Source organism: Halichoerus grypus, chromosome 14 (assembly GCF_964656455.1).
Source record: "Halichoerus grypus chromosome 14, mHalGry1.hap1.1, whole genome shotgun sequence".
Taxonomy (NCBI): Eukaryota; Metazoa; Chordata; class Mammalia; order Carnivora; family Phocidae; genus Halichoerus; species Halichoerus grypus.
In genome coordinates, this window is record NC_135725.1 from 88,378,481 (window position 1) to 88,399,513 (window position 21,033).

Genomic DNA, 21,033 nt, shown 5'->3' on the forward strand with positions numbered 1-21,033 from the left:
GCCTGTATTGAAATGGGCTGAGCAGTGAGCTCCCTATTCCAGGAGATGTTTAAGCTGAGGCCAGATCAGGATTCTGGAAGGGCTCCTGCCCGGAGAGGGTCCCTCCAGTGGTAGCCCCAGGACTGAGGATAGGTGGCATTCAGGGCTTGTGGAGTGAACGTGTGCATGTGGTGGGTCTGGCCCTGGCTTGGGAGATTCAAGGCTCTGGGGAGACAGACCCCCCAACACTAGCCCCACTGAAACTGAGAGTAGCCACCTGCAGTTGTGGCTCCATTTGGCCACAAGAGGGCACCAGAGGCTTGGATTTGAGGCCTTGGGTTGCTTACCCTCAAGAAAAGCATCTGGAAAGGCCACCACCCCCCAGGGTCCTCTGGTCCCTACCAGGGTCCGCAGGACTGGGGTTCTGAAAAGAACACCCTTTCCTGAGGTTCTGTGGCCTCCAAGACTAGAGGTTGGAAGGCCATGGGAGGGGAGGGGTACAGTGCTACCCTGGATCTCCATCTCTTCTGGGGTTGATGGGCAAGGCTTAGTCCCGTGCCTTAGTTTCCCCTATTTACAGAAACTGGGGAAGCCCCCCAACGTCTCTGAAGACAATTTCCTAGAACTGAGGGGTGTGAATAGGGAGAACCAGGCAGGCCTGGGGCGGGGTCCAGAGAAATGCTGTTTGAGGCAAGAAGGTGGGGGGAGAGGGGCTGGTGGCCTGCCGTGGCTTGTGGCCTGGTGGGCTGGGGGCGGGCGTCCGTGACTTTACATTTCAGGAGGTGGACTTCCAGAGCAAGGGCGGGAGGCTTGTGGTCCCACATGGAAGAACCCAGGTCGGTGGGGTCGGGCTGGCAAGCCCAGAGAGATACCAGAGGACCACTTCGCAGTTTTCTGCAAGGGGGTCACGGTGCAGAGAAAGCTGGGTCATTAGCAGACCGCAGGGGCTCCCCCCACTGATGTGAAGATTCCAGCGTGGCCAGTCCTGAGGCTGTGGCCATGTGGAAACTCAGCCACTGGGCTCTCCCAGCTACTGGCTTCTGAGTCACCGATGGGGGCAACCAGGGCCCAGGGGCCCTTGTTCCAGCCTCCCAGAGGTTGCATTCATGCGTGTGTTCATTCATTCACTCCCTGCATATTTATCCAGCACTGGCCCTCCTCCATGCATGGGCTCGCTGGTACAGGATGGGCTAGGGGAGGCACCCAGGGACTTAGGAGCCCTGACCCAGCAGGGAGTGGACCACGGGGCGGGGCAAGAGTTAGCCAGTTCTCCCTATTCACACCCCTCAGTTCTAGGAAATTGTCTTCAGAGACGTTGGGGGGCTTCCCCAGTTTCTGTAAATAGGGGAAACTAAGGCACGGGACTAAGCCTTGCCCATCAACCCCAGAAGAGATGGAGATCCAGGGTAGCACTGTACCCTTCCATAGTCTTGGAGGCCACAGAACCTCCGGAAAGGGTGTTCTTTTCAGAACCCCAGAACCCCAAAGGGGAAGAGCACCCCAGGCCGCAGGAACAGCCCTTGCAAAGGCCTGGAGGTGGGAGGCAGCATCCCTCCCAGGACCCAACAGGGCAGCACCTGCTACAGAGCTCGAGCTGGGGTCCACCCTCCATGCCCCGCCCTGTTCCCTCCCTACCAGAGAGCTGTGCAGAAGCTGGGGTGGCCCTTCCAGGGCCTCCTCCCCCTAGTTTTGGAGGAAGGGCCTGGAAATCTGAGCCAGACTCTGGCAGGGGTATGGGGAGCAGTTTTGTAAACGGCGCCAGCTGTATGACTGGCCCAGGAACAGATGGGCAGACCACCCCCCACCCCAGCCCCTGCGGTCCCCGTGGGCGCTGCACCCACACTTACACACGCCTGCACGTGGATCAGCACGGGGACACACATGATGTGGAGGATAGCTATCCCCCCCTCTCCTGCTCCGGGGAGCTGCCCTGGTTGCAGAGGGTCCTGGGGTTAGGGGGAGGAAGGACTGGACCCACCGTGGCTCTTAATCTGGGACAGAGTTTGAACCAAGGGAGGCCGTTTGGCTTCTGGGAGGGTCTCTGACTCTGGAACAGATGGGTGTCCCCATGTGGGTCTGAATGGGCAGACACCAGCCCAGCAGGCCTGTAGGGGAACATGAGGCCATGGGGAAAACTCACCAGGATAGGCAATACCATGTGCTTTACAAATCTAAAATGGATCTACCATTTATTGTAGCTGCTCCAGGAAGTGGGCTGGCCACGGGGTCCTTGGGCACGTTTACCGGCTGTGCCTCAGTTTCCCCACCTGTAAGGTGGGGATAATAATAGAACCTGCTTCTGGGGGCTGCTGTCAGCTGTAAGGCTTCAATGAGTTTAAGTCTGGGGCTCAGACCGGTCACCTGAATATGAGCTCTTAGGACAGAAATGTCTGTTGGATGTGTGACCCCGGGCAAGCGACATCACTTCTCTGAGCCTCGCTTTCATCGTCAGCGAAGCAGGGGGAAATACCCCACTGGCCCCAGGTGGCTCACCCCTGTGACCGCGAGCGCACAGTGGGTGCTCACGACAGGGCTGGGTCGGCGGGCGAGTGGGGTGACGGGTTTGGCGCAGCTCATGGCCCCGAGAGGCACGGGACGGGGGGCAGCCTCAGCCCCCGGGCTCCTGGCTCCGCCACCCAGAGGGGCCGAGACCTGCATTTCCGCACCACCTGACGAGACTCTGGAAAATAACATGTCATTCCCGCCGCCGCCTCGCTGGGCCCGTGCAGTTTTCACAGTAGGCGGAAGGTCCCTCTGTTATTTCCACAGCTTAAGCGCCCCGTCCGGGGGCCGAGCTGATGGGAAGCAGGCGGGTCCCTGACAGCCACCGGGTCTGCGGCCCCCTCTCCCTCCTCCGTGTCGTCTGCGCGCCGGGGGGTCGGACGAGTCTCCACTGCACAGTGGACGACGCGGGCGCAGAGAGGCTGGGCATCCCTCGCGGGCTGGTGGGGGCCGGGGGCCCTTGACTAGTCCCTGAAGATTCCAGCGTGGCCAGTCCTGTACAGAGCGGAGCCGAGGAGCAAAGGGCCCTCAGTGGCCCACCCATTCCCTGCCAAGTGGCGATTGTAGATGGGGAAACTGAGGCTCACCGAGGCAACAGGCTTCCCAATTTTATGGATATGAGGAGTCCAAGCACCATGGAGCCCGAGCCCCGGACTCAGTCCCTGGATTGGGGCGGATGAGGCCAGACAGGGAGGAAAACTGGAGGAAGAGGCCGAGGTGTGGGCAGCTGGGGGCTGCCTAGAGAAGGACCGGGATCTCGGCAGGGCCAGACCCCCAGCCTCACACACGCGTGAGCGCCCCCCGAAGTGTGCACATACGTGACAAGACGGGTGCGTGCCCTGCCATGTCCCCAAACGTGTGCGTCCCCGTCCTGCCGCATGCCCACCCATACACGTGCACACCCTACGCCCCCCACGCGCCCCCTCGCGCACATCACAGCACGCCGCGCACAGAAGTCGTGGCGTTCACCGCCGGGCACACGAGCGTCCTGTCCCGCACACACCCGAGCACCCAGCCCGCCCGGCTCCTCCAGGCAGGTGGTCAGCAGTCGTGAGGCGCTGCTCCTGTCCCCCGCCCCTGTCCTACGGCTCCCGACCACCCCCTGTTCCTTGTTCCAGGGAAACGACCAGGTCCGGTTTGAGCTCACCTGCTATTCACTGGCCCCTCAGATTAAGGTAAGATGCTGCCCTCCCCTCGGGGTGGGTGCTGGGAGCCAAGGTCCCTGGGTGGGGGGAGGGCAGGGTATGGAGTTCTGGGAGTTTCCACGGACAGGGACAGAGTGCACCTGAGTCTCCCGGTGGGTGGTGCCCCTCTTGCTCGTGGAGAGACCGTGGGCTCATGCCAGATGCAGGGCACAGCACTCTCTCTGACCACTAGCCCTTCCCAGAGGTGCTGCCAGGGGCCTGGGTAGACAGGGGCGTGGGACAGAAAGACGTGGCCGCCCTTTGGCCACTGTCCTCGGTGTTCCCAGGTCTGGCTTCTTGCGTGCAGGCTGGGACATTGCTGCGCTATTTCTGGGGTGCTCATAGCCCACCCAACCCTGGTCGGGGCCACCCAGCTAAGGCCCTGGCTCTGCTCTGGCTGCCTGAGCCCCAGCATCCTGGAGCCCTTTCCTGGGATGGGAATCACCAGGATCTGGGGGAATCAGCCACCCCTGTCCGTGGCCTGTCACCCAGGCGTGACAGCCCACATCACAACTGTCCAGCCGGCCACAGCCACCCCTGCCCCCTGCAGGCTGGCCTTGGCCCTGGGCTTGTGTCCCTCTGTCTGTCCATCCACTCCTTCATTCAGTATGCACCAGGTGCCCATTCAGTGCAGGCCCTGGGCCAGGCTCCAGGCATACAGAGCTGTAGTGTGTAACCAATGTGAGCCCTATGGGTGATTTAGATTTTTCTAGTGGCCCTGTTAAAACAAACAAACAAACAAAAAAAACGAGATAAAAAGCAACAGGTGACATTATTTTAATATGTATTTTATGGAACCCTGTGTACCCAAATGGTATCATTCAGCCTGTCATGGATGCGAAAACCTTCCTCATGAGATGTGTTCCATCCTTTGTATGAAGTCTTCGAGATCCGTGTGTGCTTTGCCACGGCAGCCCATCTCAGTTGGCACCGGCCACGTCTCAGGCCTCGGGGCCCATAGGTGGCTTCTGGCCGCCGGACTGGACAGCACCGGCCTAGGTCTGAGCTCCTTAGAGGTCACCTGGGGCTCAGGCTGCAGAAGATGTGCCTCCTCCTAAGCTCTGACAGGGCCCTCAGGGGGTTCCTTTTTTCTTTCTTTTTTTTAAGTGGAACATCTTTCTCCGTCCCTTTAACCGGCCAGCAGCTGCTTGCTGGGTGGGGGTGGCCTGGAGGTGACGAGCTCCAATGATCCATTCTGACCCCAAACACTGGGCAGCTAAGAAGCCCTCTCCCAGTGGCTGCTAGCTGGCCCGCTGCAGGCTGGTGGCCACGGGGGCTTTCTCCTGACCCCCACTCTCTAGGTTCCCACAGTAGCTTGGGGGGCCAGGTGTCCGGTTTCTGAATCTTTGTCCACAGAGGCCGAGCCAAGGGAACAGGGGTGAGGGCCACAGCTGGTCTCTGGGAGCTCCCAGGGCCAGGCCTGCTCCAGGGGCTGCTCATTCTAAGGCGGGGGCCCCGGGAGAGCTTACCCACAGAGGCAGGGCCCCGCTGGCTCCAGGGCTGGGTGGGGGCTCTTCCTGGGGACCTGCTTTCCACCTCTAGGCTGATGGAGCCCCTGTGAAACGAGCTCAGTCCCCCCAGTCAGGCTCCGACTCCCCTCCCTTCCCCACGCAGAGCAGCTCTGGGGATCAGGAGGAGGGAAAGCAAGAGAAATGGGTTGAGAGCACTGTCCGTTGTCTCTGGGCCCCACTGTCCTGGAGCAGGGCCCGGCTGGGCGTCTGCAGCAGCGTGAATCCTCCCTGAGTCACCAGGGGGTAGGGGCGGGTGTGCTAGCCCTCTGCTAGCAAGAAATACGAGGCCTGTCTAGGTCGAACCCTCAAGTCTCAGAGAGACTGAAGCCTAGAAGGGCAGGGACCCAACCAGGGGACATGCCATGGAGCCCAGGCCTCTACACAGCCACCCCCAGTGTAGCAGGTCCTGTCCTTCCCCTGCCTAATGGGGCACCTCTGCCCACCCAACGTGGACTGTGTCCTCTCTGGGGAGGTTGCAACAAGAGACTCCAGGTGAGCAGTGGGAGTCCCGGGCCCCTTAACAGAGGGGCCAGCTCTGCATCGGAAGGGCCAGCAGAAGCCAAGATCCGGGCTCTCCCGCATCTGACTCCTTGCTCCACGCCCAGGTCATCGCCCCCTGGAGGATGCCCGAGTTCTACAATCGGTTCCAGGGCCGCAATGATCTGATGGAGTATGCGAAGGTATGGCTGAGTGTCCCCTAACACCCCCAGCCCTTGCCTGCTGCCCCCTGGGGGCATATCCCTCTGGAGGGGCTGACCTGGATCAGCAGCACCAGGCTGGGGCTGATCCCCATTCCGGGGGGGCGGTAGGGGAGAGGACCAAATCTCTGCCCCAGCTGACCCCCCCCCCAGGTGGCACCTGTCCCCAGGGGGCCGGCCCCACAGAGGCGCGGTCACTGCTTGGGCTGGGCATCTCCACGGAGAGTCCTCAGTCTGCCTCCCGTTCTCCTGCCACCTCTGTGGGAGGTGTGAGGGAGGTGCTCTCTGGCCCACAATTACCTGGCTGCTCATTGTCCCCGGTGCTTTGCCAGGAGCAGGTAGGCGCTCCGAGGGGCAGTGGCAGACAAAGGCTTTTGTCGAGCCAGCCCTTTTGAAGTACAAGTTGCAATAAAACATATTAGAAGTTTTGCATCAAGATCCTTAGCCTCTCCCCGGGGTACCTTTCTTTTTAGCGACTTGATGGCAGCCCTTGACAAACAGCCTCAATCAATCAGACACGTTGGGGGGGGCGGGGAAGCAACTTGGTGCACACACCAGAAAATTGCTCGGGTTTTAAATAGCAGTCACTGGGGCTGGCTGTGAGCTCTTCCAGCAGCCAAGGTGCCGCGTGGTAGGGGACACGGCAGGGACACAGCTTTGCCCCTGCCGCCAGCATCCCATTAAGACCTGGAGGGCTCAGAGGAAAGATCTCCTGAACCATCTGTTGTTTTATTATTAAGAGGGGAGTTTACAAGAGCAAGCCCATATGTTGCCAAACAAATTGTCAAATAGCAGAGCTATTAAGAGAACCGAGGTTGACGAGCCTTCCCACCCCCCTTCGTCTCCTCAATACAGAATATGGAGCACGTTTCATCTTTAAGTATAATGAATTGGAACCCCCCCACCCCGTCTCCATTCTCACGACTGTGGTCCTGGTTCAAGAGAAGGCCAGGGTGACCCGTGCCTTGCCCTTCATTTCTGTTAAGCCCCAAACAAAAGCGACTCCTGGTTTTCCCAACAAAGATGAATTTCAGGAGTGTTGTTGGCCCTCCTTCCCAGATTTGGGGGGAGAAGTCCCTTCACGGACCTTCTGTCCCCAGTAACCTTGGAACAGGAAAGCTCCGCGAGGAAAGGAGTCTGGGGGGCCCCAGGCCTCGGAGCCTCCCTGGGCGGCTGGTATCTGCATTGAGCTCCGGGGAATCTGAGCACATTCGAGGAGGGAGGCCGCGTTTCTGCACCCAGGAAATGACCAGAATAACTGAGCAGCAACCGGGCTTTGTCCAAAATGCAGAGCCAGGCAGCTGATTCAGACAAGAAAAAAATCAATGGCACTTTGAAAACCCCCTGCTTTCAAGACCTGTAAGTTGCCAAGGCCAAAAGGTGCGGTAGGAGACCCACAAACACACATTCACTCCACTTTCCGCAGCCCCCCACCCCAGTCATCATCCGTCGTTAGCATCTCACCATAATCAATTTCTTTTAAAAGGCCAGCGTACAAGGAAGGGGGCTGGAAAGCAGGGTGGTTGCCTGTGTACTTGTGGAAGGTGGTTTTGTTTTCTGTCCTCAGTTGCAGTAAGAGTTTCTTGGGGGGCCGGGGGGATAAAAATCTCTTTGGTCAAGGGACTGCTATTTTTGGCATATGTGTGTGTCTCTCCCTACTGAGGAAGGGCTGCCCATCCTGTCCTCCAGCCTTCCCTCCCTTTCTCCTCTCCTTGTTCCCACCACGACCACGGAGGCCAGTGGGAAAGAAGGCAAAAGTGTTTCCAAACCCCTCCCCAAAACAAAGGCTGCAGGGAACCCATCTGCTGGCTCTCTCGGCCCCCAGCCGGGGGAGGGGGGGTGGGGTGGGGTTCCTGCTCCTGCAGGGGGTCCTGGTCCTCACACCTGGCCCCCTCTACCTGGAGGGAGCCCAAGGGCAGCATGTACATTTGATGCTCGGCAACTCTGGGGGGAGGCGAGTGGCCCCCCAACATTGAGCACCCTCTAAATGAGGTGTTCCTGTTTGCCCATGTGGTTTAAAATGAAGAGTATGCAAAGCCTAGAATAGATATGGACTGTCTTTTAAAGCAATTCCCCTGGTAAAACTTAAAAAAAACAGCTGGAGGGTTTTATCTTCATTTATTTTGAAATTTTAAGGTGGTAATAAAGAAAACCTGGAGGAGGCTGGACTCCTCCCGTAGTGGGACTGAGTGCAGATGAGGGTAACCCCATCGGGAGAGATGGGGTGATGCTGGTGGGGGCTACAGGGACCGGGGCTGGCCAGGTTCTGGGACCGCGGGGAGGGGGGGCAAGGTGCTAAAAGGGGCTTGGGAAGCAAAGTGTCGGGTCTCACTGCCTCACAGGGGCCTGGCTGGGCCACTTAGCTGCCTCTGTGCCCCATAAGCAAGGGGAGGGGAAAGCAGAATGTAATGTGTGTGTTGGATTCCAACCAGGTGTCAAGCCACGGCAGCGTGGGGTGGCTAAGGGGTCAGCCTTGTCCTTAATCCAAAAGGCTGAGTGAGGTGGGCCTTCAGAGTGATCGCCAACAGCCTTCAGACCCAGGGTCTCGGTTGGGATGAGTTTTCTCCTTCAACAATGGAAGCATTTGGGAGACAAGACATAATTAGAACCACTAGGAGAGGATGGAGGGGGGTACGGGATGTACCCGGGATGCTCTTTAGAGGGTTGCAGAGTGATGTGCATGGTGATTGTGCCAGGCAGGGGGAGAGGGGTGGCTCCCAGAACGTGCCAGGTGGATACCATAAACAGGTGCCAAGAGCTAGAAGCCCCTCCCCTGGGGCAACATTAAGTACCGGGTGGGCGCAGATGCCTTGGTTGAGACCTACAGTGGGAGTTTGGACCCTTGCTGCCCCCAGCTTATAGGGTTGCAGAGGGGGGTCAGCAAGTGGGAAGCCTCTGGCACACTGCTTGGCACGTTCTAGTGCTTCAGGGCCTGTGAAGTATAGATTTGAAGAATCTTCTGGAAGGAACCCCAAGGTCCGTATCCACCCCATGACATCTCAGACACACAATCTTGTAGTTTCTGCATGGGCATGTCTAGTAATGGAGTCCTCACTCATTCCCCAGGCAGCCGGGGGTGTGGGGAGGGGAAGGACACCGGGGGGGGGGGGGCGGTCTTCACTGCATGAGGACCAGAGTTTGGGGACGTCCACAGCCTTGTAAGAAAACCAAGGCAGCTGGGCCTGACCCTCAGGCCAACTTCAAGCTGCCTCACGCCGGCCCCGTGTCACTTCTCACCCACAGCAACACGGAATCCCCATCCCGGTCACCCCCAAGAACCCGTGGAGCATGGACGAGAACCTCATGCACATCAGGTAAGCAAGACGTCCCACCTGTGCGTCCCACTGTGCGCTGCCCTGCCCCACCTCCGGGAGCATCTGCCTCCGCAGAGCAGATGTAGCCTTGGTGGTGGTCCCCGCCCCCACCCCTCACCCAGCCGCTGCTCGCTCGCTCGCTGCAGGGCTCCCAGGGGGCAGGGGGTGAGATAATAGGCACCTGGCCTTGGCTGGGTATCCGGGAGGGCTTCTCATAGGAAGTGACATTTGAGATATAAACTTCAAGGATGAGGAGGGACTGACTGGCCGAGGTGCAGGGGGCAGAATGTGTTTAAAGCAGGGAGAACAGCATGTGTGAAGTCCCCCGCCAGATGTGAAGCCCGGGGGCTGTGCCCCAGAAGATGGAGGGTAATGTCCCAGGCTCTTTCTTGCAAACTGCAGCTCCCACAGCCAACTGTGGTGGGCCCAGAATGTTCCAGACGGGGTTGGCAGCAGCTGCTTGGGCAGAGAAAAAAGGGAAGACCAGACTCGTGTTGGGGGGGAGGGTGTCTCTCTGCCCCTCCCCACCTGATCCCCTGTCCTCCCTCTCCCCCTGCAGCTATGAAGCTGGAATCCTGGAGAACCCCAAGGTAATCCGCCCCCCCCAGTCTCCTGTGAACCGGCTGCCCGTCTTTGGTGGTAGCTACTCCGTGCCGATGCTGTCTGATGTGATTGTAGCCTAATTTGAAATTTCACGGGGGCCGGGTGTGGGCCTGGGGCTGAGCCCTGCCTGTGTCCCCCATCCTCCCCGCCGGGCCCCCCTCCGCCTGCCTACTCCATGCTGCTGCATTTTGAGACACCCCCCCGCCCCCACCGCACTCTTTTTCTAATTGCCGCTGGGATGAATAGGGGAAGGAAATATTTCAGGGCAGCATGGAGAGAGTGTGTGATTGTAAGACAATAAAGAAGCAATTAGGCAGATGAGACACTTGTGGGAGGGCCCAGCCTGTGCCCACCAGCTCTCAGGCCGATGCTGCCGCAATGGGGTGGGGTGGGGGGGGTGGCACAGATTAGAGCCTCAGGACCCATTTGTCTGGGTTTGTGCTCCACACCCGCCCGAGGCAGGCCGCCCTGATCCCCTGTCCCCAGCCTCCAAGACTGGCCAGGCTGGGCCTCGGCCCTGTTTGAAGTTTAGGGTTTCTCTCCCTGGGGGGTTTCTCTTTGTATCTCCCCCTGCCACCGTGGGAGATGGGGGGTGAGGGGGTGCGGCAGGACGAAATCTATCCTGGGAAGAGAAAAATCTCTTTGTCCCTGAGGGAATGTGTCTCCATTCCCTGGCTTGGCTGGTTTGGGGGTGGGGTGGGCTGCTTGTCTGACGTTAGGGAAGAAGTGTGCTGTTGGGGAGGGGGGTGTGCTTGGGCAGCTGGGCCTGGGGGATCCAAGAAGGCCAGCTGGAGGGGAGGATGCCCTGGTGGTGTTGGTGAGGCTGGGAGAGCTGGAGCCCTGCCCGGGGGTCCTGGGATGGCTCCCGGAGGGACCCGGCCTCCCGGTCAGCGTTGGTGATAATAGAACAACTACCAGCCACCAGTTCTGGGACCAGGCCTCGGTTTAGCATTTTCTTGGCCTACTTTCCTTGGCTCCTGGCAGTATGCGTCCTCATTTTATGGGCGAGGAAACCAAGAAACCAAGGCCCAGAGAAGTGACTCACCCCCAGGGCACCCCATATCTCTCTGGGGAGCTGGCCCTCCTGCCTCTGTGGTTTCCCCCCCTGCCCACCCCCACCCACACCCCACTCTGCCCAACCGTGTCACTCAAGAGAGCCCGCACCCTTGCCCCCTGGGGGCTGATGGCCCCATGGGGCTGCTGCCTGCTGGCCACAGGTTTTTCCAGTTCATGCTCTGCTGACCCCACGACACTCAGGCCAGCCACCCCTAATTAGCCAGTCAGTCAGCACCAAGGGGGGCGGGGGAGGCTGAGCCTGGCAGACGCGGAGCTGTGCACGGGCAGGCTGTCCCCTCTGCCCCCCTCCAAACAGCCTGTAGAACTCTCACCAGAACTAGGGGAGCAGAGGCACGGCCCCTGGGGCGGCGGTGGGGGTACAGATGGTTCTGTGACCCCCGGGCAGGTCCTTTCCCTCCGGCCTCCTGGCTCATGAGGGCAGCGGATGGATGAGTCAGTGCTAAAGAGTGTCTTTTTAAGGATTCTGCCACCGATCAAGGTGGGAAGGTTGATGCATCAGTCACCCCGAGATAAGAAACAGGGGTGTGCGTCCTGACGCTGCCCCTTATTGCTGTGCGCTCTTGGGCAAGTTACCCAACCTTCTGAGCCTCTGATTCCTCATGCACACACTGGGAAACCACAGCACCTCCCTTCTGCAGCATAGAAAGCTCTTGGCCTATCCCTACACCTCAATCTTGGATGGAGCCAGGGGTCCCTCTCTCCCTCCTCAGGCAGGCTAAGATTGTTTGGGGAGGAAGGGGCCAAGATCCTCCCAGGACCCGTCTCCTCTGGCCGGGAAGGCTGGGCTGGGTGTGAGAGAGAGGAAACCTCATTCCCACTGAGAAGTGGGGGGTGAGGCTGAGGAACCCAGGGTCTGGCTTTCTGGGCCTGCCCTCCTTTGTCAGGGGGCTCCCCCAGGCTAAACTCCAGGACCCTCCCTTGCATCCCGGGGCTCCCCCTGCATGGTGGGCATCATGCTCCGGATCCCCGGGATAAGGAGACAGTCGCTAGGGGCCCGGTGCTACCCTCCAGGCAGAGAGAGCTCCTGCGCCCACCCCCCCCACCCCCCCCCCGCCGCCCTGGCCCCCTTGGGAGGAGATGGGGAGACAGGGCTTAAGGGAACTGGTGCCCCCTCCCCCTCTCCAAAAAAAGCCCCGAGACCTGCCGAAGGGAGGGTCTGAAGGCAGATGGTGGAGCCATTTTCTGCCTCCGTGAGGGCTGATTGAAGGGCAATGAGGCAGCTAATGCGAAGAAAGATAGAAATTTACTTGCTTTAACTTCATAGGGCACACAGTGAAAGAGTTCATTCAGTCGCCGGCCCGCCATATCTGATGGATGAATAAACCATTTGCAGCATCGATCATGCCTCTACATCATGGTTTAGTTCATGGGCCATTTGCTTCCAATTTCTCCTTCTCGGCCCTGTTTCATGCTTTCTTTCGTCCTCTCCCCCCCCACCCACTCCCCACTTTCTCTCTCTTTTTTTCTTCCCTCTCTTCCCTCCCCCCCAGCCCCCCCCCCCAGATGACATTGGAAGTGAGCCCTCCCGCTGGGATGGATAAATAGATGGTATTGATACTCAGCAACAAACTATTTGTCATTTGAACTGGGCTTTTAGGAGGGAGAGTAAAAAGAAGGCAGGCGCCCAGCCACCTCGGAATGCAAAGCAAATGTCACTTTATTTCTATTTAGTTATTTTATTTAATGGGCGCTGTCAGGGTGTCGGAAACCACACCAGCTGCCTCTGGCTTGCACCGTGGAGTGCGGATCGCCCGCCCTGCGCGTCTGCCCACCTCCTCTCTCCTCCCAGGGGCAAGCCATCTCATCCTCCGTTTGGGGCTTCGTGGAGAAGTGTGGCGGGAGAAGGTCAGGCAGCGCAGGTGGAGGTGGGAGGAAGGAGCCGTGGGTGAGGGAGTGGGGACTCTCAGCGCTGGAACCCTGCTTTGAGTTCATCCTGGGCTAGGGGCCGGTAAGGCCCCCCCTACCCCGGCAGGCGGGGAAAGGGGCCGTGGAGTCACGTTGGACACCCAGAGGCCCAAACCCTGGTTCACTTTGCCTTTTGGCCAAGGATGGTTGGTCATCGGGCCTGTCTATGCCCAAGGAATACAGTGGTTGGCAGGACCCAGCCGGGCCTGGGGAGCCGGGCATTTCTCCGAAACCACCCGAAGCCTGTCCCCATCGTTAATGATGCTGACTGTCTCTGGCCAAAGCCCTTGCGCTGAGCAGCCCGTAGATTTCTAAAGCAGCTGGAAAACAGCAGGGGGTGATGGAAAGAGCACGGAACAGGGAGTCCAGAGTGCCCACACAGTGGGGCTCCCACACTGCTGGGGACAGGCAACATGGTTTGGTCAAGCCACTTCTTTGGCCTTGGTTTTCCATCTGGTCCGTGGAGGCTTTGGGCGTAGGGTCCCTAAGGACCCTCTCCCTGTTTGAGTCTGTCTTTGAGGCCAGTTGTAGGTCCTTATTCGCACCCCAAAAATGAAACAGATGAAGGGATGCTGCTGGTCCCACGTCACACAGCACTCTGGAGGTGCCGGGTCCACCACAGGCCCGTCTGAGCTCAGGAGTAGAGCTATAGTAGGACCAACATTGCCCTTGCCCAGGGCTGAGGGGTGCCTAGGGGTGCGAGAACCAGGATGGCTGGTCACCCGGACATAGAGCCAACAAGCAAAGTGACCACAGGTGAGGGATCCAAGGCACTTCTGCAAGCCACCCCTCCTGGGGCGGGGGGCCCTTCTGGGAGGCAGGCACCACCAGGAGTCCGTTCCAGCTGTAGTCCCCACCTGCAGAGCAGGTTACGGCTCGCACCCGTCTGCCCTGGCATTTTCTTGGGTAATGTTCATGTCCAGTAAAAACCATAAAAACCATCTATATGCTTAAGGTGTAAGAAAGTCAAGGGCAGGTATCCTTTCCCCATTTTGCAGGTGAGGAAAACAGGCCCAAGGAAGCAAGGCAACTTGGCCAAGGCCCCGCAGCTGGGGAATTTGACTTCCTGGCTTGGAGGATATTTTCCACCACTCTAAAATCCAGCACATATCTGTGGCCGGCCTCGGGGTTCCCTGCCCTGTGCCAGGTCCCGGTCCGCACAGAACTCACGGTGGAGAGTGGGGGAGTCCCTCCCCCTCAACCTGTATTTCTTCATCTATAGATAGGGTGACAGCACTTGACCTTCTTACCAAACAGGGCTGCTGAGAACCCAAAAGAAGCTGCAGATGGAAAGTGACACGTGAATGTCCGCAGGGTCTCAAAAGCAAAGATTTAAGAATGGCATGTCCTGGGGTGTCCCAGGTAGAAACAGCTGGGCCCCGAGGTGCCCACAGGAGAGACCAGAGCAGTCAGGCCAAGAGGTCCCCCCCCCTTTTCCCCTGGGTGGCCAGGGTCCGAGCGCAGCTGGGGGGTGGCGGGGAGCCCAGGGCCTTGGGCTTCGGGAGCCAGGAGGGATTTTGGAGAGCCCCAGGCAGCCAGTGGCCCCCTCTGCCCGCTACATCAAGACGAGAGGCCCATTTTCCAACACGCCCAGGGAAAAATATACATAAAGGTTGATGTGTTTTCAAATGGGTTTTTGCTTTGCTCTTCTCTTTTCTCCCCGTGAGTATTAACCTCGAGGACCCCGGGGATGGCTCGGCTCGCCAGAGCACCTGCTGGGGTCACGTGCAGTCATTAGCTTTGCGGTCAGTGCAGAATAAACCCCATTTCTCCGCGCCTGGGAGAGCGAGCACCCGCTCCCGGGAAGCCCGCTCCTGCCTCGCTCCTCCAAACTCACACTTTTCTTGCCTGACTTGTTCCTCTGCTGCTATTCTACCTCCAGCTGTGGGGGCGTCGAAGAAAAAGATGAGATCAAGTTGAGGGGAAAAATTGTCTGATTTCTCGAGCCCTTTGTTTCCCAGGCCCCTGGCAAGCGAGGCCAGCTCCGGGCTGGGGGCTGGGAGGCCCACGGGTCTGTGCCAGGTGGCGGCAGGTGCCACAGGCCCCTGGTTCTGGGGAAGGGGTGCAGATCTCTGCGGGAGGTGGGGCACAGGGTGTGCGGGGACTGGCAGGGTACGGCTTGGCTCTGGACACCCCATCCTCCAACTTCTTTCTGTCTTTTGTCAGAACCAAGCGCCTCCGGGCCTCTACACGAAGACCCAGGACCCCGCCAAAGCCCCCAACAGCCCTGACATCCTTGAGATCGAGTTCAAGAAAGGTAGGTGCCCACCTGTCAGAACTCGAGGGAGTGGGCTCTTGGGGCCCTGGCTCCTCTCCCCTCTGCCTGGGAGCCTGGGCACGAGCCCATTGCATCCCTCCTGTGTTTCTGGAAGCCAGAGCTCAGGCAGGGGCTTCAGGGGCTCCCAACCACCCCCTTCCCCGGATGGCGTGGTCCATAGAAGCCTCCAGATTTGAGAGGAAAGCATCCTCAGCTGCCCATCACATGGGGTCGTGGGCACCAGGTCTGGAGTGAGAGCATTCCAGTCCCTAAGTGGTCACTTGCCATGGCTTTGGGACTTTGGACAGTCACTCAGCTTTCGTGGGCCTCAGTGTCCTCTTCGGTAAACTGGGGATAGAAGCACCTGCTGCCTGGCATTCTCGTGATGTAGAATGTGGTCTGTAAGGGATGCGTCCTGTACAGGATCCTGGCGCCAAGGGGGTGCTCAGTAAACGGTGGGTCGTAGAGAGCCGGCCTCAGGGGCCCCTCTGACCCCCCAGCTAACGCCTCAGCTGGTCCTACGCTGTACCCCACCCCTTTACCCCGAACTCAAAACCGCCAGTGCTTTTGCTCCCTTTGGCCGTGGATGGGTATCCTGATCTCCTTATCTTCGCTGCTATCAACAAGACATGTTTGCTGGCCTGGCCCAAGTGCCCAGTCTTGAGCCTGGCACCAGGCACACCTCTTGCCATGGAGGACAGGGGGGAATGCAAGGTGAGCCTGGTGATGAGAGGGGCAGGACCAGGCTCAGAGTAAGGGCTCAGGGCACCCAAGGAGAAGACCTGTCCTGGCAGCTGCAGAAATCAGGGAGGCTTCCTGGAGGAGGTGGTGCTAGGCAGGAGCTGGAGGATCCAAGATGGGGCGTGAGGGCATCCCAAGCCTAGACAAGGAGGCTGGACAGTCCATCCACAAGGCGGCTGCCCCGGCTGGACCAGAGCAGAGGGAGAGGGACTCTGCCCCTCCCAGGGCACCTCAGGGACCGAGGATGGGGAAGGGGCAGATCCCTGTCCTCACTCATGCTGGTATGACCTTGACAACCAACTTCACCCCTCTGGGCCTCAGGCTCACTTGCCCCTAAAATAGGTCATGGAAATGATGCTCACAGGTGTCAAGTAGGGTGTGCAGAGTGAGGTGGGGGCGGGGGGAAACAGAGTCTATTAGTGCTTGAATATTCCTGGCCTTTCCCGAGAGCCTGGCCAAGCAAGTGGGCATCTCCATTGCTCCCCCCATCTATTCAAACCCTTGAATTTCACACCACTTGGGGACCAAAGGGCCCATGGGCTGAGGCCCCTGACGGAGCTGGAGCCCCGAGTGCCCACTCTGTCTGACCCGGGCCTGGTCTGCAGGTGCCGGGCATCTTCAGGCGGGATGGCCCCAGGCAGCACCTCCGGCAGGTCCCCCCCCGCTTGGGGGGGAGCCTGGGTGAGGGTGGGAGGCAGGCAGGAGGCAGCGGGGGTCCCAGACACAAGGCTCTGGCAGCCTTTCCTCCAGAAATAGGGCAGCCCCAAGGGCTGAACCGGAGAAGAAACGTGATCCATTTTAATGATTTGGGGACCGTCTGGAAAAAAAAAAAATAGACGGGAGGAGCCGTCCCCGACTACTCCCATTCACCCTCTAGTTAATTTATTTGAAGTTTTAATCTAATTATTAACTATTTTAAAGGCTAAGAGGCTTTCTCCGGCAGCAGCACCAACAATGTCAGCCCCTCTCTGGGGCAGGCCCCGTCCACGGCCATAATAGGACCGGGAGGGAGAGAAAGGGAGAGGGGAGAGGGGGGGCAGTGGCGAGAGGGGCTTAAGGTTCATTATTGGGCAGACTTACATTTAATAGCAATTTACAACCAAGTTATAAAACCCCTGGAAATGGGGGTGAAGAATGGCGAGGTGACAGCGCCTTGAGGGAAGCCCCTCCAAGCGGCGCCTGGCTAATAAAGACCCGAAAGCCGCTATTGAGACCTGATTGGCACCCGGTCGCTGGCTACATGGTAATGAGCTGGGCAGATGGGTGGGGGATTATCCGCCAACTTTGAACAGCTTTCCTTTGTCACTGTTACAGCTCTCTTGTTAGCCCCCTAATACATTTATTGCTCATTTCACACCGCTCGAGAAAGTGCCCCTTGCTATTCAAAGTCAACCCTGAACCCACCCACTGCCCCCCCTCCCTGCCACCCCCCTTGACTCGGCCCTGCCCTCCCCTCCCCGAGCCAGGCCGCCTCCCTCCTGCCCTCCTGCCACCCGAGACCCGACTTCTCAGAATCCACCGACGCCTCGCCTGCGGGAGCGGGCACCGCTTCACCCCAGCCATCGGCGGGCTGCGGCCGTCCGGGGTGCGGGGCGGCGGGGGGCGCTGGGGTCCACCCGGCAGACCTCAGACGTGGCAGGGGGCTGCGGGGGCGGGCGTGCGTGCGTGTGCATGCAGGCGCGCGCACGAGCCCGAGCTCCGCCGCACCTCGGCCAGGCGGCCTGGGGAGCTGGTGGGACAGAAGGTGCCCCGGCCTAAGACAATGGTGGAGCGTGAAATTCAATTAGTTCAGGGCTGGTTCCAATTTCACAGCCCCTAAATGCAAAAGGGACAGAGAGAATGGGGAGGGTGGGGGGCGCGTTTTTATTGCATTTTCCCTTTCATGCTGGGGGGCGTTCTCGCCCCTTCTCCCCCTCCAGCAGGCCCCAACCTGCACAGGGCCTTTCAAAGAGTCATTTGGAGTCCATATCTGTCAGATCCATTTAAGGCGTTGCGGGCGGAGGGAGAGGGCGGGGTGACAGGCACAGGCGAGCTCCCCGCAGGCCCACTGCCCTCTCCTCCCGCCCTAGGGGTCCCGGTGAAGGTGACCAACGTCAAGGACGGCACCACCCACCGCACGTCCCTGGAGCTCTTCGTGTACCTGAATGAAGTCGCGTGAGTGCCCACAGCCTGGCCCGGCCTCCTGGGAAACCGCCCCCTCGGGCCACCGCTGTCGCGGGCCATTGTGCCTCAGTGTCTGGGCCTGAGGCTCAGGGGCTCACAGGCACCGGGTCTCCTGGTCTGATGGGAGCCTCTGGTGGCCTTCAGCCTTGGAAGGTTAATACCACCCCCACCCCACCCCCGGGGGTCTACTGCCCCTAGGGACAGTCCATAGAGCTTCTGAGCTTTCTGCCAGACCTGAGACCCAGGTAACAGGAAAGATGAGCACTGGGTAGGGCTGGTGCCCTGCAAGGCCCCAGGACAGAGGCAACAGAAGTTGCCAACTCCCTGTGTGACCCTGGCAATCCTTTCCCTCTCTGGGTCTCAGTTTCCCCACCTGTACAGTGGGCAGTTGAAGCAGGTGACCTGGCTCCAAGGTCCTTTGCATCTTGGGTCCTGGGATGGTGCCTGATGCCCTGCGTAGGCTCTGGAGTCCTGCAGCTGAGAGCCCAGCCAGGTGCGTGGCGTCTGACTCGATTCCTTGTGGCAGCATGTGGTTCTAAGGGACCCGTTCTCCCCACAGGGGCAAGCACGGCGTGGGCCGCATTGACATCGTGGAGAACCGTTTCATTGGGATGAAGTCCCGAGGTGAGTCTGCTCACCGCCCTTGGGGGCGTGTCTCAGCTCCCAGAGACCCCAGAGGCCCCTCAGATTCCCATCCCATTCGGGTGTTGCTACGTGGGTGACTTTGGACACGTTCCTTCCCCCACCGGACTCAGTTTCTCCCCTGTGAGGTGGGGACAGTGGGCCCTTTGCCACTGACTCTCAAGGGCATGATGAGAAGCGCTGTCCCAAGAGCGCGAGGAGGAACCTGGGGGTCCAGGAGGGGCTCGGAGGAGAGGGGAGGCCGGGGACAGGCCTGGAGGTCAGGCTGTCCTGTGCCCCGGGCGGGTCGGCCAGGTTTGGAGGCCGACCACGCAGGGCCGATTTCACAGTCATAAAGGCGGCTTTGAGGAGGCGGCCGGCCCGACAGGGCAGGAATCCCGCGGGGGGTGGGCGCGGTGGGCTGTGCTGGTGGGGGGAGCCGGCCAGGGCCTGGCCCGGGGTCCAGCATGGCACAGGCTGGCCGGGGCTCTGCCTCTGTGTGCAGCAGATGCCACCTCCCCTAGGCTGCCAGGCCTGTTGCCGCCTCCAGCAGGGCCGGGAGTGAAGAGAGGTTTGGTCCCCAACCAAGCAGGTGCCTCTATCTTCTCTTATTAACCAGAGCCCTGTGGTTTTCTGTCGGTCCCTCGCCGGGTCATCAGACCACACCCGCCCCTCCCGGACTCAGTTTCCCCAGGGGGATCTCCTATCCAGAGAGCTGATGGCCACCAGATTTAGCACCCTTAGAACAGGGTGCTGGTCCGGGCGACAGGAAGCAGGGGTCCTCACTTACCTGACTTGTCACCTCTGGGCCCCATTTCCCCAAGTGTGATGTGGTGGGCCCCGGGGTGGAGGTCAGATCCTTCCGGCTCTGACCTGTTTGGATTTGTCTCACAAGGTGTGGGGCCACTTTGCCTCTTTCCTGTGATTTTTCTTGTTTTTTTCCTCCTCAACACAGCTACTATGACGAGAAGCAACCTAATTGAAACTCTTGGGGAAGGCCTTGTCAGAACAATATAACTAATTAGCTGCTCCCTTTTGTCCTGGCTTAAACCTTTGCCTCTTACCTGTATTAACATCTGATTAAATGTCCCTTTGTCTCAGTCTGCCCTTGGGAGACAACACAATGTAAATCATGCAAGGCAGGCCAAGGGGGGACCTTGGGGGACCAAGCCACAGACCAGCACCCTCATTTTACAGAAGGGGAAACCGAGGCCGGGACTGATGCCCAGACCCAGAGAGGCACAGAGTGGAGGCTAAGAGCTAGAACTCTGGGGTGGGGTAGATCCAGTTCCAGCCCATGTTTGATAGTGGGGTCTGGTGCAGGGGATGTGCCCCATAAATGGCAGCGGCCCCAGGGGCAGGCTGAAAGGTCAGAGGCAGCCTGTGCGTCTGGGAGCTCAGTGTGGCTCAGAAGTGTCCTTGGTGGCACCTGCTGGCTGCCCTTCCCGCGCCATCACTAATTGCGGATAGTTATTACCAACCGACCAGGATTGGCACTTGTGGTGAAAATGAATTGCCTTCCAAGGTAAGGACCGGCCTGAGGTCACTCCTTGAAATGCCATCCTGCTGGGTAGGGAGGGTCGAGTAAACATGAACTGAAGGGGGTGGTGATAAAGGCCTGAACGAGGTTATGCCAAGAAGGCTTCCTGGAGGACATGACAGGAGACTAGGCTTCAGCTGGTAGATGTGGAATAAAGAGGGTGGAGCAGGAACATTCTGGGAGATTAGGAGAGAAGGTAGGGGGCACCCCAGGTGGCCCGTTAGGTCTGATGGGGGCTGGGCCCCTGGAGCCAGAGGGAGGCACATGTAGAGAGTCTGGGCTCTGGTGGCAGATGTGAGCCCCCGTCTTGGCCCCATCACCACTAGAAAAGCAACTTAACCTCCTAGAGCTTCAGCTTCTTCATCTGTGAAATGGGTTGTTGTGTGGACCAAATACAGAGAGCTCTGGGTGATAGACTACTACCTTTTCCCCAGAACTGGGGGGGCATCATCACCCCTGAAGTTCAGAGCCTTGAGATTAGCAGTCAGCTCTGACCCCTTGGCTTCTAACCCGTGGTTCCCGGAGCATGGCCTTCACGGCGCCCAGGTACTCTGTGTGTACCTGCGGGGGGCTGTCCCTACATGCGTGGAATTTAGCCAGAGGGTTGTACAGTCTTTGGGGAAGACAATCAGGATTCGGACTCCCAAGAACTTGCTGTGTGACCTTAGCACGTTGCTTTCCCTCTCTGTGGCTCCGACTATCAAAGGTGGCGCGAGACTAGGTGATCTTCCCTCTGGAAGTTGTAATTTGCCTGTTTTCTTACTTGGGTCAGAGGCGTGAGAGAGGAAGGTTGCTTCATGATTTTAGGGTGGTGTCCTGTTTTTATGTCTCCGCTCCGAGTAATTCGTCGTGAGGAAGAATGAGCAGGGGCAATAAATGAGGGTGTTGGGGATGTCCACACGCCACGGTTGTTATTAAGTCTACAGTAATGGGAGAAG

The 21,033-nt window shown here is 59.2% G+C and overlaps 1 protein-coding gene across 1 annotated transcript in view; it reads left to right on the plus strand.

The window, feature by feature from the left end:
- Positions 1-21,033, plus strand: part of ASS1 (argininosuccinate synthase 1) — a 50,652-nt gene that overhangs the window by 13,740 nt on the left and 15,879 nt on the right. The window contains exons 6-12 of the mRNA XM_036117057.2: positions 3,600-3,656; positions 5,782-5,856; positions 9,118-9,188; positions 9,748-9,778; positions 14,940-15,030; positions 17,841-17,925; positions 18,494-18,558. Coding sequence (XP_035972950.1) covers positions 3,600-3,656; positions 5,782-5,856; positions 9,118-9,188; positions 9,748-9,778; positions 14,940-15,030; positions 17,841-17,925; positions 18,494-18,558 — 475 coding nt within the window. The remainder of the gene's footprint in view (positions 1-3,599; positions 3,657-5,781; positions 5,857-9,117; positions 9,189-9,747; positions 9,779-14,939; positions 15,031-17,840; positions 17,926-18,493; positions 18,559-21,033) is intronic.